An 18,016-nucleotide genomic window follows, 5' to 3' on the forward strand; every position below is an offset into this window, starting at 1 on the left:
GCTGGAAGTTAAGATTTCCTCGCCAATCAGCTTTCAGCAAGATCAAAAAAAGAGTCCAAATAACCTAGACATGACTCTAGGCAGAACAGGGTTTGCCTCTGGCCACTCTCACAATTCCACAATCGTTTTCACTAATGATATTGTGACAAATATTGCAACCCAATGCAGTATCTTTGAGGACCATGCCATATTATGTTTATATATCACTGTGGGCCAGGAATTGTATGCAACTCCAGGGGGGAAGGGTCACCATAGCTCCCTCCAGGAACCAAAACTAGTAGGGGGTAAGTAAGGTGAATCACTTAGGTTGTAAACAGAGAGATACCACCCCTAGGGGAGGTATGTATATACTGACTCAAACTGGGTTTTTCAGAGACCTACAGACACAGAAAGGACTTTTGACATAAAAAGACTGGGTTTAAACTGACTCAAGGCCTTCTTTCTAATCCAGCAAAGAGTAAGGATATTCTGTCCAAGGGGGGGGCCCAAACCTTGTGGAAAGGTTGGAAAGACTTTGGGCTATTAGAGCCCTATAAGACTGGTGGGTGCCTCCCCATATGTTTAGTGTGTATTTAAATTATGTTTTTAGTATGTTTTCCCTGTGATGGTTTTACCTTAAGAATAAATGAGCTTGCTTAGAAAGAGCTGTGTGGTAACTTGTAATTGCTGGCAATACTCTGTTCTTAAACTTCAGAGAAAGCAAGGCACAGGCACCAGCTGTTAGGCAGACTGGCTTGCTGGGGATATTGCAGAGTAAGGCAGGGTGGTGTGCAGCCTTAAAACCCCTGGAGAGGAAATGAGTGGGGCAGTGGTCCCCACCAGAGACAAGTGATGTTTGGACACCTGAGACCTGACTGGGCACACCTGGAGTGGATCATGAGGTGAGAGGGTGTGTGGGGGGAAAATAGGTGAAGTTACCCTGAAACTGTGACAGGTATAAACATACCTCCCCTGCTTGTACCTAGCCTTGAAGAACCTCTACTTGGGACTTTTTGTCTTTATTGTCAAACAAATCCAGAATACACTTTCCTAAAAGGTAGAATGATCTGACATTTTAATCAAAAACTGCCTTTATCAAGAATTAGGCAACTTAATAAAAGTCAATTACTTTCAAAATGCATTTAAAAATAGTATGACAGCTTGTAAAGCAAATATAAATCTAAATACAATACAAGTAACATTAATTTTTTTTAAAACAAGAAAAAAGCCTTTCAGAACTTTTTAGGGACAATGCAAAACTCTTCATGGACACTCTAGAGCTGCATAATTTTAAAAATAGAAAAAATAATAGTATCATCCTGAATTAATATTTGAGGCTCATTTACACACAAAGTTATGGACATACATACTGGCTTTGAGTACAAGATCTGTGGCCTGCTGCTGTAAGTGTTCCCTAGCAGCTGCTAGCTCACTTTCCACCTCCTTGTGTTTGCTTAACAATGATATCTCCTCCTCCTTGACATCATCTAGCTGTTTTTGAAGCACCTAAGGAAACATACAACATAATATTCATTAACACTACATAATAATGCTGTTAAATTTAACAAGCACGAATTTAAAGTATAAATACAGATGACATTTCAGCTTATAAGGCTTATTATTCATATACAAAACAAGATCTTATACATAAAATGACACATATTAACATTGAGTGTTATGAAGCAAGCCTGCTATTTCTATAAAGTGTACTTGATCTCTGTATCAAATTTAACAAACCTATATATAATCATATTGTTAGGATGATTACAGTTTTTTATTATTGCCTCTGTAATCCACATTTGGATCCACAATCAGATAAGATCAGTGTGATTTAATCAGCCATTACATACTATCCATACAAAATGTATATTTTCCCCTTTTCAAGGCTGAAGCCGCGCTAGCTGACAGTCATGAAAAATGATTTCCAAAATAAATTAAGGGGAAGAGGGAAGGAAATCCACATATACATTTGTCTAAAGAGATTTTCAGTGGAAATAATAAAAATCAATGTTAATGTAATCTTAAAATAGAAACTGGAAATCACAGAAACAAATTATGGTTTCCATCACAACCATAACTTTATCCCCTTCTGCATATGAATTATGAGAGGATCTTTCATTACATAGCCATATAGCACAAGGCAAGATGAAACTCTACACTGTTCAAATATATTCATTTTACCAATACCAGGTAACTATGTGGATATATATAAATATTTCATACGATAATCATAATAAATATAAAAAACCTTTGTTAGAACATTAATAAGGTCGCAAAATTAGGCACTCAGAAGTTAGGAAATGCCAGAATTCATGAGCCTGTGCAAACTTAATCCAGCCCACTCGTACATAAGCATTATGATACAGTCTTTAAATGCATGGTCCCATATGGAGAGGCTACTTACCTTACACAGTAACTTGAGTTCTCCGAGATGTGACCCATTACGGGTGCTCCACATCAGCATGTGTGCATGCCTGTGATCAGAGATTTTTGTCAGCTGCATCCACAGGTCCATGCCTGCACCCTAAACATTCTTGTGCTGTGGTACGACGGTATATAGAGAGGGGCCGACCTACTGCCAGTCCAGTTCCTTCTCAACCATGAAAGTCCAGCAAAACACTCCAACGCAGAAGGGTAGGAGGGAAGGTATTGGAGCACCCTTAGGGACACAGATCTTGAAGAACTCAAGTTACTTAAATGGAGGTTACTCACCTGTGACTGGAAGTTCTTTGGAATATGGTGTCTCTACCTGTATTCCACACGTGAGTATGCATGCATATCATGCACTTGAGCTTAGAGATTTTTAGTAAGCAGTGTCTGTTTGTCCTCATATTTGCAGTTGTTCTCATGCTCTGAACTGAGGATATAGTGGGCAGTGAGGACTGATGTTTCTCCAGTTCCTTCTTCTACCATGAACCCAGGCATGATCCATAGCTGAGGGGACAGAGGGCTGGTAGCAGAATACAGAAAAGGACCACACATCCCAAAGAACCTCCAGGTCCTGGTAAGTAACCTCCATTTCTTCTTCAAGTGATGGTCACTATATGTATTCAACATGTGAGAAATTAATAAGCTGTAGTCAGTCGGGAGATGGGTACAAGGATGCAGATGGTATGGATGTCCATAATACTTTTTTACAGATACAGGTGTAGGGACGTCAGTATGGACCAAGGCATAACATTTTGTAAAGGTGTAGATGGAACTATACATAGCCACTCTACATATATCTAATAAGAGTACATTGTACAGAGATGCCACAGAGGCTGCTTGCGCTCTGGTGGAATGGGCTCTCAACCCCTCCGCGGTGTCTTTGTAATTGCTTTCATTCTCTGTAGATAGAATGCCAGTGCCTGTTGGGCATCTAGGGAGTGAAATCTTCTCTCCTTATCAGAAGCACAAGGTTTTGAAAAAAAATACTGGATGGTTTGATTTATGTAAAAGTCTGAAATTACTTTAGGGATCAATTTCAGGTGGATACAAAGAAAGAGTCTCTTTCTGAAAAATGGTATATGATGGATCTGCTATGAGTGTTCCCAGCTCACTCATCCTTCTGGCTGATGTAACAGCACTTAGGAAGACAACCTTCATCAAGAGATGGGAACTTAAAACAGGTGCCTAACACTTCAAAGGGAGGTCTGGTGAGAAGTAAGAGGATGAGACTGAGATCCCATTGTGGTGTTAGAAGTTTCCCTGGAGGATGAAAAGTGCTGATTGCCATGAGGTGGATCCATAGGGAACTTATCGAGAAGCCCAACATCTTCAGGGTGAGTCGGTAATCTAAAGTAACAGGAAATTCTAGCTACTTTGTCAAAATAGCACGTGATTTCCAAAGAGGAGAAATGTTTCCATTTGGCCGAATAACATCTCCTAATAGAATCCTTCCTACTTTGAATGAGAATGGATTGGACCACTAGTGAACAAGAGCATTCTACATTCAATGCCTATCCAGATATCAGGCCTTGAGTTGTAGAGGTCCTGCATTGGGGTGCCTAGTTACATTGTTGTGTTGCACGAGAAGATCCAGAAATGATCAGACATTGATAGTCGGACAGGTTCAAATCCTCCAGAGGTCCGAGAATCAGAACTATCTTGGACAGCTGGGTGCAATGAGGATAACTTGAGCCTTGTCATGACAAATCTTTCACAGCACTTGTGGTCTTAGTGAGATGGACAAGAAGGCATACCTGAGACGGTCCGTTCAGGGTAGAAGGGCACCATTCTTCAAGCCTTGGCCTAGGGCTGCTCTGGAGCTGTGGAGGGGGAGTTTGGTGTTTGCTTGCAAGGCAAAGAGGTCCAAGACAGCATTCCCAACTGCGTGAAGACCTCATTCAGGATGGAATCGCGAATCTCCCACTCATGGTCTGTGGAAAAAGGTCTGCAGATTCTGTCTGTTAGGGAGTTCTGCGCACATAGTAGGTACACTGCTGAGAGGGTTATGTGGTTTCTGTTACACCATTTTCAGAAGTTGACTGTCTCTACACACAGGAGAAAGGATCTTGTTCCCCCCATTTGTTTACATAGACATTATACTGTCTGACATTACTTGGATATGTTGGGACTGGATGAGTGGAAGTGTCATGGGGCTGGTACACCCCTCAGACTTTTGGGGTGGGGGAGGGCACATTATAGCCCCCACAGCTGAGTTTAGGGTTGCCTCTGGTCTTGGGGCTGTATGGCCTATAGGCCAGAGACATGGGCACGGCCCTTGCTATCCAGGCAGCAAAACCTATTGGCCAGAGTCACTGGCGTGACCCTTGCTACGAGGGCACTGTGGCCTATTGGCCCGAGTCAATGGCGCAGCCCTGGCTATCCCTCTGTAGGATAGGTGAACGTCTATGTGAAAGTAAATGTCTTATGTCAACAGCTGTGAAACATGTGCCCTCTTCCAGAGAGGGAATTACTGATGCCAATTTGACTATGCAGAATTGTAATTTTAAGAGGAATACATTTACTTGGCATAGATCAAGAATTGGTCTCCATCCTCCATTCTTTTTGGGGACTAGGAAATATGCAAAGTAAAATCCGTTCCCTTGATGTTGAGATGGAACTTGTTCTATCGCTCCTTGCTGGAGAAGAGAGTCCAACTCCTGACATAGGATTTTCTCTTGAGATTGTTTTCTGAGAAGAGGCAGGGAAGGTGGGTGTGGGTAGGAAGTGACAGAAACTTGAGTGGATAGCAGGAGTGAACAAGTTCCAGCATACACTTGTCCATTGTTATTGCCCTCCTAATTGCGGGTGAGGTGGCCACCAAAAACTTGGGTGGGCAGAATACTGAGGCAAATCAATTAGTATTTGATTGAAAGCCCCATCAAAAGAAACTCTTCAGCTCTGGACTGGGAGGAGGGGAAGGCAGTAGATGTTGAGGAAGCCATGTAACTCGATCATCAGCATTGTGGTTCCTGAGAGACAGCACTGATGATAAAATGGTTGAGGGGTTGGGGTTGGTCTTGTTCTGTACCCCTGCATGTGATGCTTCCTCTTTGGGGTGAGAATATAGATGCCCAGAGAGTCTTTTCATTAAACAAGTTAGATGCATTAAAGGGCAAATATTCAGTGGTACTTTGGGACCTCTCTAGAGGAACCTGAGGACAGCAACTAAAGATCCGCTCCTCATAACAACTACAGTTGCCACCCCTCTGGAAGCAGTATCAGCAGCATCTACTGCAGTCTTAAGTGACGTTGTGGCTACCAATTTACCCTCATCAACTGAGTTCCAGAATTGGACTTTATCCTCCTGAGGGAGTTTATCTTTGAAGTCCAACAATTTCACATAATTGAGGAAAAGTAAAATGTATTTTTCTAACAGGGCCTGGCAGATGGCAATTATAAATTTGAGGCTTGTCAGGAAGAAAACTTTCCTCCCTAGGATGACGAGGTGTTTAGCATGCTTGTACAAAGATCTTAGGGTGTTGCAGCCCGGATCTCTCAGTGGCTACTTGTACCACCAGGGAGCTGGGTGATGGGTCAGAGAACAAAAAACTCCGCTCTACGTGGAACGAAATAGTGAGTGCGTCTCAGCCTTTTTTGGGGTGGGAGTGCAGGAGGTAGGACTGTGCACCACTCCCTGGCTGTCTCCATCATGGCCTCATTGACCAGGAGGGCCACCTGACTGGACCCAAAAGTCCAGGAGTTTTTGCTGAAAATCTTGAACCACTTTGAGCTGGATCTGGAGCTCGGACACCACTCCTTGTAAAGAACTCCTGATTTTGCCTGTGACGATCAGTGGAGATGGTGAAGACGGGATAACTGCCTTATCTGGGGAAGACAATAAAATAGCTGCTGGAACTGTTGCACGCAACTCCACTTTCAAATAGAGTCATTTGGTGTTGGCTTGGAGAGGATAGATAAGGTTAGATAGATATGGTCCCGGGGGCCCCAGAAATGTCATTCAAAGTGTCAACTGGTTGGGGCAGACTCCATGGCACTAGGAACCAGTGACACTTGGAAAGTCTATGTGGGGATAAAGGCTCATCTGGGGCCTCCAACTCATGTGATGAGAAATTTGGTTTTCAATCAACAGGTGGAACCATTGGTACAGATGGATGGGTACTCAGGTTCAGGGATGTAAGAGGAGAGTGGCTGCATGTCCTCAAGGGTGATATCTTCCTCCAGCATAATGAGGTTTTTAAATAAGGTTTAACTCGAGAGAAGAGAAGGTTGAGGATAAGGGAGTGCAAAAACTTTCTCCGGGGAAACACAGATCTCAGACCTCCCCGGGTGAATTGGTGGTTGGGGCCGTCAGATCCGATATGTCCTTGGTCACCGTGGATGTTGGATCCCTACAGGATATGGGTGCAGAGTTTGATCTCAGTGTTGAAGGTAATGATGGTAAATGCCTGTCTTTTGGTTTACACATCGGAACCAAGATTGGAACTGATAGATTGTTACTCCTGTGGTGAGCAGCAACAGCGACAGCGGTCCCAGGCTGCCCCCTAAGCAGCAGTACTAGGCCCACCGACAAGCACCAGCGGGTGCCCCCAAAGTCCCCGCCACGAGTACCAGCAGGCACCGTGGACCATCCCTCCCCAGTACCAACAGGCACCCTGGAGTCCCCCCCGGCCCAGGACCAGTGGGTGCCCCAGAGCAGCGGCGGATGCCCCGGAGCTCCCCCCCAGCACCAGTGGGTGCTCTGATGTGCCCTGCCCAAGCACCAGCAGCATCCCTAGAGCCCCTCAAGATTTAGTTATGGACAGGTCACGGGACCGTGAATTTTTGTTTATTGCCCGTGACCTGTCCATGACTTTTACTAAAAATACCCATGCCCCAAGGAGGTGTATGAAGGATAACCAACAAGGAATGTTAGGCTAACTGTATCTCCTCCAATGGAATTTGTAACATGCCCTCTAACCTTTTAATATAGTCTTGAAAGCCTTATCAGGGTAAGGTTGTGGGGAAGCCATGACACCCTCATCTGGTGAGAAGGTGGTCTTGTGGGAGGGCATCATTTCTTTCTTTCCTACTGACTTCTGCTCTGAGAGATGTACCTGTGGAGCAGGGCCTGCGGGTATGGCTGATGCTCCTGACGAGTCCTCTTTTGAGATGGTACCCTGTTATAAAGATCACCATATAGAGCTCATGGGTTCCAATAAGCCAGTTGTGGTGGGACATAAGGGAAAGGGGACAGGACTTGAAGGTTGTCCTTGCCAGGATAGCCAGGTGTGCTTCCTTCTAGGAGCTTCTCTTTTAGTGTGAGCCTTGAAAGAGGGAGCTTGGAAGGAAGAGGAACCTTTTAGAGACACCGCAGAGTCTGATGAGGTATCATCCCTTGTATCCCTGAGAGGTCAAGTGGTGCTGGTACCAGTGGTTGGGTCAATACCAGGCCCTGGCAAGAGACCTCTATTTGCATTGGTACTAATGTTAGAAAGGGAGGCTGGTGAGGCAGCAACAGAGAATTGGTACAGGCTGAAAACATTGTTCGGTACCTCAAAGAGTAGACAGCATCAGTACCAGACAGCAAGTCACCGTCTAAAATGTGAAAGGAGGGTATGTCGACTCTGGGAGGTGAATCAGTACTGGTGGAAAGTATCTTTCAGTACTTCTCAATATCAGTGATCTGAGCTCTTCCTATGACCTGCTATGGATACAGACCATTGGAAGTTCCACCTCAAAGGTTTGACAGACAGCAGTTCCATGGCTCCTGGTTGGCTCCCTGCCTTATATAAGCCCAAGGGGCATTTCAGGAAGTGTCCAGACAACAGCATGGATCTTCTGTAGCTGCCATGACACTCCGGCTCCTTGCTCTTAAATTCCTGGCTTGACCTTAACTGGACTTCGTCTCCTGACTTGGACTCAGACCCTTAGTATCGACCCCGACCTGGACCTGACTACGAACTCTTCTACTACTCCCAGCCTCAGGTTTGCACCTGCTCTGACCCTTGGCCCTGAGTGCCCTTGTTGAGCTCCTAACAGTTTTCCTGAACCACCCTAGCCTATGGTGAATACCTACCTTGGGGGAACATGGAGACAGCGAGCCACTCCCTGTCCAGCCTGTCCCAGAGAGTACTGGAGATGCCTGAATGGGCTGACCACTCCCAGAAGGATCTGCCTGCACTTCGAGCCCAATTATCACAGCTCACAACAGAGAAAAAAGCTCTGTGAAGGCAATCCACCCACCTCCATGAGGAAAATCCGGCACTACAGGCCCAACTGGCATAGCACGCCACACACAACCAGATGCTATGAGAGCTGGCGGCCCAGCAAAGAATGCTGCACTAAGGGCACACACTGCAGCCAGGACCCAATCCCCAAAGTTCTCCTCCCAGAATGTTTTAATGGGGACAGCAAAAATTCAGGGGGGCTGTTAACCAATGCCACCTGCTATTTCTGCTCTGCCCCCAGTCCTATCCCACTGACCAAGCAAAGTAGAACTCATTATTAGTCTCCTGACAGGAGATGCATTGGAGTGGGCCTCACCCCTACTTGAATGAGCAAATCCAATGCTGTTGAACTGGGATGCCTTTCTCCAAGCATTCTCTGCCATATTTGACAATCTCCACTGCGCCCACTTGGTAGAGACGACCCTGTGCAAACTCCAGCAGGGGCAAGGACTGGCCTCTTCCAGTGCCGCCCACTTTTGACGTCTAGTCTCCAACACTGAATGGAATGAAGCGGTCCACCTCTACCAGTTCTGGTGGGGGCAACACAAGAAGGTTAAGGATGAACTAGCCCGTATGGGTGCCCCAACCAAACTAGATGCCTTCATTGACCTAGTCATACACAACAACAAGTTGCATGAATGACATGAGGAAAAGAAGGGGTCTGTATCACCAGCTGGCCAGCGCCCCTCAATACCCGTGTACAACCTGTACCCTGAACCCATCCAGCTGGATATTGTCCACCTGAGGAAAAAGAGCACCGTCGTTGCCATAGGCTGTGTTTCTACTGTGGGGGATCTGGCCCTGCTCTTTCCTACTGCCCAGTCTGAGCCTCAGCATGATGCAATTTTGGAAACTACCATGCCAAGGCACTGTAGAAGGGGTTGACCTGCACAAACCCTGAGGTAACGCACTCCTAACTTCTCACTGAGGCATCCCCCAGGCATGGTTAACATTTCCTGCACCTTAAGGTCTAGGTCCACCTCCGTGTTCCAGGGGAGCCCTAAAGAATTCCACCACAGAAGACACTGGTGGATTCTGGGACAGCAGATAACTTCACAGAGGGGAATGAGACACACTTTCTCAGTGGGCTTCACAGATATTTGCTGACATCAGAAGATTAGTGAGATTCACGATTCTTTGGTTCCATTTCAGGCATTAGAGGGGAGTGTGTGCTTGTGATCACAGATCCTTATGCCCAATTCCCCTAAATTTGACCCCTTCTGCCCTGGGAACCTGTCCCTGTCCCAGTCTCCATTCAGGCTTCTCATCCCAGTCACAGCCTCCTTGCCCAGCAAGTCCAAGACTCTCCCTCAGGGGTTCCCATCCAAATTCTAGTTTTCCACCTCACTCTAGTCACCTTGACTTGCCAACTCCAGTTTCCCCTTCCAGCTCTTTGTCCCCAATCTCCTTGCCCAGCCAGTCCCAGTACTCCCCTCCTGGGTCCCCACACAATCTCTCCCCTTTCCTCCCAACCCCACCCTCCAATAATCTCTCCTGTCAATACTCCCTAACTCCCAGGCCCCCCTCCTCATGTGCCTCATCATATGGAGCTGAAGCATGCTCAGTGCACAAAGAATCTAAAGAGATTTTAGCTGTGAAGTTCTAACAAGTCTATTTAGCACATGCAAACAGATTTTTCAAAGGCTTATAACTTGGCCAACTTTGAGCAGATTTTCACATGCGATCAAAGGCATATACCTGACAAAAAGGAATCCTCTCTGCCAAATTTCAAGTCATTAGACCACCTAAACAAAATAGCTGTTAGAATTATTTTATGACATGGAAAATTAGGTATTTTCACCTAACCTCATTTTTGGAAACAGCTGAATGGCTTGAGCTAAAATTCCCCCAAAAGAATCAGACTGAGGCACACACCTATCATGGAAAATTTCAGCCCGAAATTTAGCACAGGTATAAACAACTGAAAATAGGGTGTTTAATGGGAAATATCAGGCAACCTTAATGATAGGTGGTACAGCCAGATCTATCCATAATAAATAGGATTTCCATATGCTCCCTTTGCTCCTCTTGTGGGATAGGAGGCATGGGAGAATCAGGGAGAGTTTATGTTATGAGGCCAAAGTTAGAACTGCCCTTTATAAAAATCACAATATAACCCCCTCTCTCTAATTCCTTTGCCTTCTTTGCCTTGAAAGCATGGAATTCTTGTCTTAGTCCTTCTGCTTTGCCTCCTCTTCACTACCTTCTAATTCCCCATGCTTCTTTTCTCTTAGGCCTTTTAAATAAAAAAAGGAGAAAGGAGAAGACGGAAAAAACTGAGACTCCAAACTCTGTATCAGCCATGAATCCTAGGCAGAGGAAAACTAAAAGACAATTCTTCACTCTGCATCCAAGTCTTATGCAGAGATCAGGGGGTCTCAATGGGGAAAAAGTAGGGCAGAGTCCTAGGGAGCCAGCATCTGTAATATTTGGGAGAAGCTTAGCAAGTGGGCTGTCATGTCTGGAAGGAGATCCACTAACTCAGATCTGATGGCAAAGCAGAACCCAGTCTCTTTGATTACCCCAACAGAATATTATCTATCCATGGAGTGGACACAAATGTGCCCCACCACCATCTGCATCTCAAAAGCCATTCTTCCATTCTGTTTTATCCCCCTAGGAGCCCACTGATAAAATGGCAGATCTGGCTTTTCATCAGGTTTATGAGCTCACAGCAGTTGTCTCCAGAATCTCTATTCATTCTGTGTGTCTTGCACCCTGCAAGTGGACCTGGAGAGACCTCCTCTTGAACCAGACCATAAAAGTTTAGGTCTCCTTTCAGATTTCACCTAGGCTAGCTCACACCTTTGATGTTCTCACATTTACCCTAAGAGCCTTCATATTTTCCATGTGGGCTTCAGTGCAGAATGGATACACCTGGCTTTGGGGGTTGAGTGCTGTGATGAATGCAAATATAAGCTGACTGATCTCTTCTACAAGACTATCACACTTGAAGGGAGAAGTCCCCAATAAAGCTACCAAAGGGCATATAGAGTCCCATAGAATCATTTCTTCTAGTCCCAATCTACAAAACTCTATGCCTCCTTCCATCATAGAAGGAAATCTTTCAACCCTCTGGTCCCAAAAGCCTGCTTTATGCTTCTGAGGCTTCATATCTTACTTTAGAGCAGCTTTCGAAAACAGCATTAGGACAACTCTGAAAATGTGTACAGTATTTGAGACATTACTTGTGAATGCCTCTTGTATGTGTCCAAGAAGTATACACAGGAAAAGTTGATTAATAGGTCTTATCGTCACACCACAGAGAGTGTCCTTTCCCATTTTCTTTGTACAAAATTATGTATTTGTTGAACATATTTTAAATTAAATACTAGATAACAGCTGGCACAAACAACAACCGCAGTAACAAATATAATGTAACAAAATGGGAATATTTTCTTCATAGTCCAACTATACATCAATATAGAATATTTAGTCACTTGTGTGAGGTTACTCATATGTGTAAGTGTTTGCAACACACCATACACTCTAAATCAGTGTTTCCCAAACTTTTCTAGCAATGATACCAGTATACCAGAATCAGACCTCAGTTTTACCAGCTACTGACCACCTCATTCCTCCCTTGCCCTGGAGCCAGTCACCCACCCTTTTAAAAACAAAAGGTGAAGTTGGGTTCTAATATGGTGAGCTCTGAGGGAGAGCCACTGCTCAGTGCTCATTTGACTGTGTGCTCTCTAATCTGCAATGGAACTTTCTGCACTTCAATTCCTATACCGTAATACCAGGGAGTAGAACATCAGTAAAATAGCTGAAAGGTGGACAGCCAGCCAAGTACTGGTGACAAAAGCTTAACTTTCAAAGCTAACATATGTGTAGGGACCTAACAAATTCACGGCCATGAAAAACGCGTCACGGACTGTGCAATCTGATCTTGTGTGTGCTTTTACCCTATTCTATACAGATTTTACAGGGAAGACCAGCATTTCTCAAATTTGGGGTCCTGACCCAAAAGGGAGTTGTAGGGGGGGGTTGCAAGATTATTGGCGGGGGAGGGGGTGTCGCAGTATTGCCACCCTTACTTCTGTGCTGCCTTCAGAGCTGGGCACCTGGAGAGCAATGGCTGCTGATAGGACACCCAGCTCTGAAGGCAGAGCCCTGCCAGCAGTAGGGTAGTACCATGCCACTCTTACTTCTGCGCTGCTGCCTTCAGAGCTGGGCAGCCAGAGAGTGGTGGCTGCTGACCAAGGGTCCAGCTCTGAAGGCAGCAGCACAGAAGTTAGGGTGGCAATACCATACCATGCCGTCCTTACTTCTGCACTGCTGCTGAAGGTGCTGATACCTTCAGAGCTGGGTGTCCAGCCAACAGCTGCCGCTCTCCGGACACACAGCTCTGATGGCAACCCCCCCTACAATAACCTTGCTACACTCCCCTCCCCAACTCCTTTTTGGATCAGGACCCCAACAATTACTACACCGTGAGATTTCACATTTAAATATCTGAAATTATGAAATTTATTATTTTAAAAATCCTATGACCGTGAAATTGACCAAAGTGGACCGTGAATTTGGTAGGGCCCTACATATGTGATAATGATTTGCCACTGCTGTATATATTTTAGGTTAGTTTAATTTCTATTAAACACATTGGAACTTAAAAGAATGATGTGCTGTCAGTCTCACCTGAACAGTGTTTTCTGCTGTACTGAGTGCTACCTGAAGCTTTTGGCATTTTTCTCGCAGACTACCCACTTCATCCTGTACCATCTGCAATTCAGTCTTCAGTTTCCCAAGGTTCTTCCGTAAAACAGCTTCTTGGCTTTGAAACTCTCTTCTTAGCTCCACTTCCTTCTCTTTGCTGGCATGTAGGCTTTCAGCTGTAAAGAGCTGAGATCTTTTCAAAGCATCAAGTTCATGTTCATAAAAGGATTGAGCTTTGCTGAGTTTGCCTTCATACTCCTCAATGAGTTTTTTCCTCTCCAGTCTTAGCTCTTCAACTTTGCTGTTTAAATCTTCCAGTTCCAACCTGTGCAACTCCTCTAGCTTCTCTTGCCCCTTACTTAAAGTAGCATTCTGATTCTGCTGAGTTTTCAAAAGTTCTTGAATCTCCAATCTGTGTGCTGCTCTCAAGTCTTCCAGAGCTGAGCGTTTGTCTTTCTCAAACTGTACTTGCAATTGTACAAAGCTTCGTAACCTCTCCTCAAACTTCTTTCTAATCTCTTCTACTTCTCTTGACATAGTTACTACACGCTGGACATGCTGGGCTTCTGCACAAAGCTGCATATCTTCAACTCTGTCCTTGTAAGCTTCAAATTCTGTCAAGGCTTGATGTTTCATCTTTTTATGATCTTCCAATGACTCTTCCAAAACCTGAATCTTTCTCTTAAGATCCATTTCTTCAGCAACTTTACTCTTATACTGTAAGAGCTTCTCTCTTGTTTCTGCAAGAATTTGTTGGATTTCTTCTTCATGAGCATCCTTGAGGGCTTGAATAGCAGCTTCGTGTTCATCATTCTTAGTGTTTAAAGCATATATTACCTGCAAGTTTAAAACAGAATTTTATTAAAGGTATATTTTTTGATTTAGCAATAAGTCTGAATAATCTCTAAGCATTTTGACACGCTGTCACAAATAGTCACACACTTTCATGACACAAATAGAGCACCATACATTTTTAGGAATGAGACTTCATAGACCTTTTGTACCAGATATTACAGAAGTTTTATACATTTGAGCTAAACAGCATTGCTGTGCTTCTTGTACTGTGATTCTGCTAGCAAATATTCACTTGGCATTGTCATATGCAAGTACTGCAGAAGACAACGAATACTGGATATACCCAAGAACACTCAAATATTAATATAAAAGATTTGCAATTTGGATAAGAATTTTTCTGCTACAGAATAATGTATATCATGTAAACAGTAGAGCTGATTGGGAAATGGAATTTCTATCCCTTGTAAAATAATTTGTTTTTCAAAATCTTGACCTTTATCAAGTTGAAAAATCCAAATTTTTCACAGGACTGAAATTCCAAAATATTTCATTTAGGACACACCAAATGCTGCTGCTTGGCAGGCAGGTGAGCTGCTTGGTGAGTGTGCTGCTGGGCTCTCCAGACTTGCCAGCTCCCTGGCAGCACAGGTTTGAGAGTTTGTTAGCTGCCCAGTTGGCAAACCAGACAGGCGGCATGCCACCTAGGGAGACAGGCAGGCTGACAGAAAACCAGGCAGGCCAGTCTTCCTAGTTTCCATCAAAAGTTTTGACAGAATTGATACATTCCTATGGAGCATTTCAATTCTGTTGAATCAGTATTTTGACAGAAAAGTGCTAACGGAATTTTTTTTTACCAGCTCTAGTAATAGTGTTGATAGTTACAAATCAACTACACAGTTTTGAAACAACCTGCATTAAATATTAAATAAGCATTTACACCTAACCCCTCATAATGTAGCTGTGTAATGGTTCGAAGAGTCAAGAGACACGAAGAGAAGAGGCAAGAAAGGACACAGATCCACAACACAAACTCTTTCTTTCCAAGTAAGAGTTATATTGGAAGTCCTCAAAAATGAACCAAGTGAAAGTGGAATCCAGAGGCCTAGGAAGAGGCAAGGGACTCATGCAAACAAAGCCTGTCCTTCTCTCTATCTCTGTGTGCGCGCGCGCAGAAAGAACCTACAGCAGCCGAAGTAACACTTGCAAGATAATAGTGAGGGACAGTCCATATTCTGCTTCTAGGTTAGGGAGGGTCTAAGCGGGCTCAGAGCAGTTCCAGTCAAAGAACAGGGGGGCCTTCCCCCCTGGATTGAAGCAACCATCTGCGGTTGTGGAACCCACCCGAATCACAAAGCTCTAGCCAGGTCTACATGTGCAGAAATAGGATCACGGTTTGGACCTCTGTAATATAGGGAAAAGTCCTTTGAATTTTAAAAATCTAGAGGCTTTATTTACTTTATTTAAAAAATAACACAAAAATGCACCTGTCATAAACATACAGATATGGGTAGCATAAAATCCCTCCTGGACAGCTGTACTGAATCTTTACCTGTAAGAGGTGAAGAAGCTCAAATAACCTGGTTGGCACCTGACCAAAAGGACCAATAAGGAAAGAAGATAACCTCCCTCCTCCAGATTTGAAAGTTTGTTTGTGCTCTTTGTTTGTTCCCTTTCCAGACAGAAAGGGAGACCAGGCAAAGACAACATCTCCTGAAAACATACCTGAAATGATTCATCTAAGATTACAAAAACTGTAAATAAGGCAAGGAAATGCGTCAGATTATCTTTTATTTTAGCTTGCGAATTTTCCCTATGCTAAGAGGTAGTTTTATTCCAGTTTTTGTAACGGTGAAGCTGAGTCCAGAGGCAGTCCTCTGTGTTTTAAATCTTTTTATTACCCTGTAAAGTTACCTTCCATCCTGATTTTGCAGGTGTGATTATTTTACTTTTTCTTTATCAATAAAATTCTTCTTTTAAGAACCTGATTGATTTTCAGTGACCTAAAAAACAAAGGGTTTGGTCTGTGCTCACATTGCTAACCAATTGGTTGCTATATTATTCTCAGGCTTCCCCAGGAAAGGGGTTGAAAGGGTTTGGGAGGATATTTTGGGGGAATAGGGACTCCAAGTGACCCTTTCCTGAAATTTTGTGTAAATCACTTGGTGGTGGCAGCAATACCATCCAAAAGGACAAGGAAAGGAATTTGTGCCTTGGGGAAGTTTTTAACCTAAGCGGGTAGAATATAAGCTTAGGGGGTCTTTCATGCGGGTCCCCACATCTGTACCCCAGAGTTCAGAGTGGGGAGGGAACCCTAACAGCACCACTTCACTATCAAGATGTAAACATCCATGTCGTTTCAGTTCCATTCAAAACAGAAGGGGGAAAAAACAATGTCAAGTGGAATGGGGCACATGCTTTATTAATGAATTTAAAAAGAAGAGACAATACTTTCAAGATCTATATGCTTTTTCATATTACACTATTAATATTGTTGTGTGCAAGCAGTATGTAGGGTTTGGGGGTTTACAGCAGGTAACTCCTGTATTGGGTGAGAAATTAGTGACAGATTTACAGTGCTTCCTTCTAGTCTATTTTAGGTACAATATGTATACAGGTCCTGTTCATCTTGAATAAAATGATAAATATGACAGCAAAGCTATATGTAGGTAATTCAACCTTTAGAACCTTAGCACTTTAAGCTGAAAGCTTCTATTTCTAACCATCTCTCAGCATACAAGCTGTTTCCTGACTGTCTTGAATATCTTAATTTCTGCCCCCAAACACACATACTAATAAAATACTTTTGTATCTGCTGTTATTAAGGAATCACTAATCCGCAAGGGCCTGCCCCACATTCAGCAAGCTGGTTTCCCTATTTTTAATGGGTGCCCCATGTCTGTCTTGTCTATTCAGATTGTATGCAAGTTCTTGGGAGCAGAGACTCTTATTGTGCATATGTCAGTGACTTGCAGTCTTGGTTAGTACTTCTAGGTACTACTGGAATGCAAATAAATAATAACGTAATCCTTTCATGGAGAATTTCATATCTATCTTTCAGTAACATGCACTTTATTACCATAACGCTATCTCAGTTGCAGAACAGTACTCCCCACTATCGTGAGCAATAACTGACTGGATCTCCACTCAGACACAATGCCTAAAATAATAAGACACTTCTTTTCACACTCATTATATATGTACAGTAACTCCTCACTTAACATAATAGTTATGTTCTTGAAAAATGCAACTTTAAGTGAAATGATGTTAAGAGAATCCAATTTTCCCATAAAAATTGACGTAAATGGGGGGATTAGGTTCCAGGGATTTTTTTTCCACCAGACAAAAGACATTATATACATAGGGTTCAGAGTAACAGCTGTGTTAGTCTGTATTTGCAAAAGAAAAGGAGTACTTGTGGCACCTTAGAGACTAACCATTTATTTGAGCATAAGCTTTCAAAGTGAGCTTATTATATTATATACAGTGTACGTTTTAAACAATTTTAAACAAAACCATTTAATACTGTACTCAGCAATGATGATTGTGAAGCTTGGTTGAGATGGTGGAGTCAGAGGGTGAAAGAGGGTGGATCATCCGGCTGCTCCTCTTGCTGTTCTTTCCAATGTGCTCCGGGGGTGCTCAACCCCCGGCTCTGCCCCAGGCCTGCCCCCACTCCACTCCTTCCCCCAAGGCCCCACCCCTACCCCACCACTTCCTGCCCCGCTCCACCTGCTCCCCTCTAGTGTGCTGCGTCCTCACTCCCCTCTCATTCTCCCCCCCAGCCTCCTGAACACCGCGAAACAGCTGATTGCTGTGGGTGGGAGGCACAGGGAGGGAGGGGGGAGTTGCTGATCTGTGGGGCCGCTGGCAAGCAGGAGGCACTGGGGGTGGTGGAGGGGAGCTAACAGGGGGGCTGCTGGCCCACCCTAGTTTGAAGCCCTCATGGCCAAAAAACAATGTTATAAGCAAATATTGCAAAACTTTAA

The 18,016-nt window shown here is 44.0% G+C and overlaps 1 protein-coding gene across 10 annotated transcripts in view; it reads right to left on the reverse strand.

The window, feature by feature from the left end:
* Positions 1-18,016, reverse strand: part of FAM184A (family with sequence similarity 184 member A) — a 171,121-nt gene that overhangs the window by 96,790 nt on the left and 56,315 nt on the right. For all 10 annotated transcript variants that reach the window (XR_007355835.2, XM_048844683.2, XM_048844687.2 and 7 more), the window contains exons 2-3: positions 13,218-14,072; positions 1,350-1,485 (exon numbers count right to left, since the gene is read on the reverse strand). Coding sequence is in view for 9 of the 10 variants with exons in the window: in XM_048844683.2 (XP_048700640.2) it covers positions 1,350-1,485; positions 13,218-14,072 (991 nt within the window). In the remaining variant the exon portion in view is untranslated. The remainder of the gene's footprint in view (positions 1-1,349; positions 1,486-13,217; positions 14,073-18,016) is intronic.

The sequence above is a fragment of the Caretta caretta genome, chromosome 3, assembly GCF_965140235.1.
Source record: "Caretta caretta isolate rCarCar2 chromosome 3, rCarCar1.hap1, whole genome shotgun sequence".
NCBI lineage: Eukaryota > Metazoa > Chordata > Testudines > Cheloniidae > Caretta > Caretta caretta.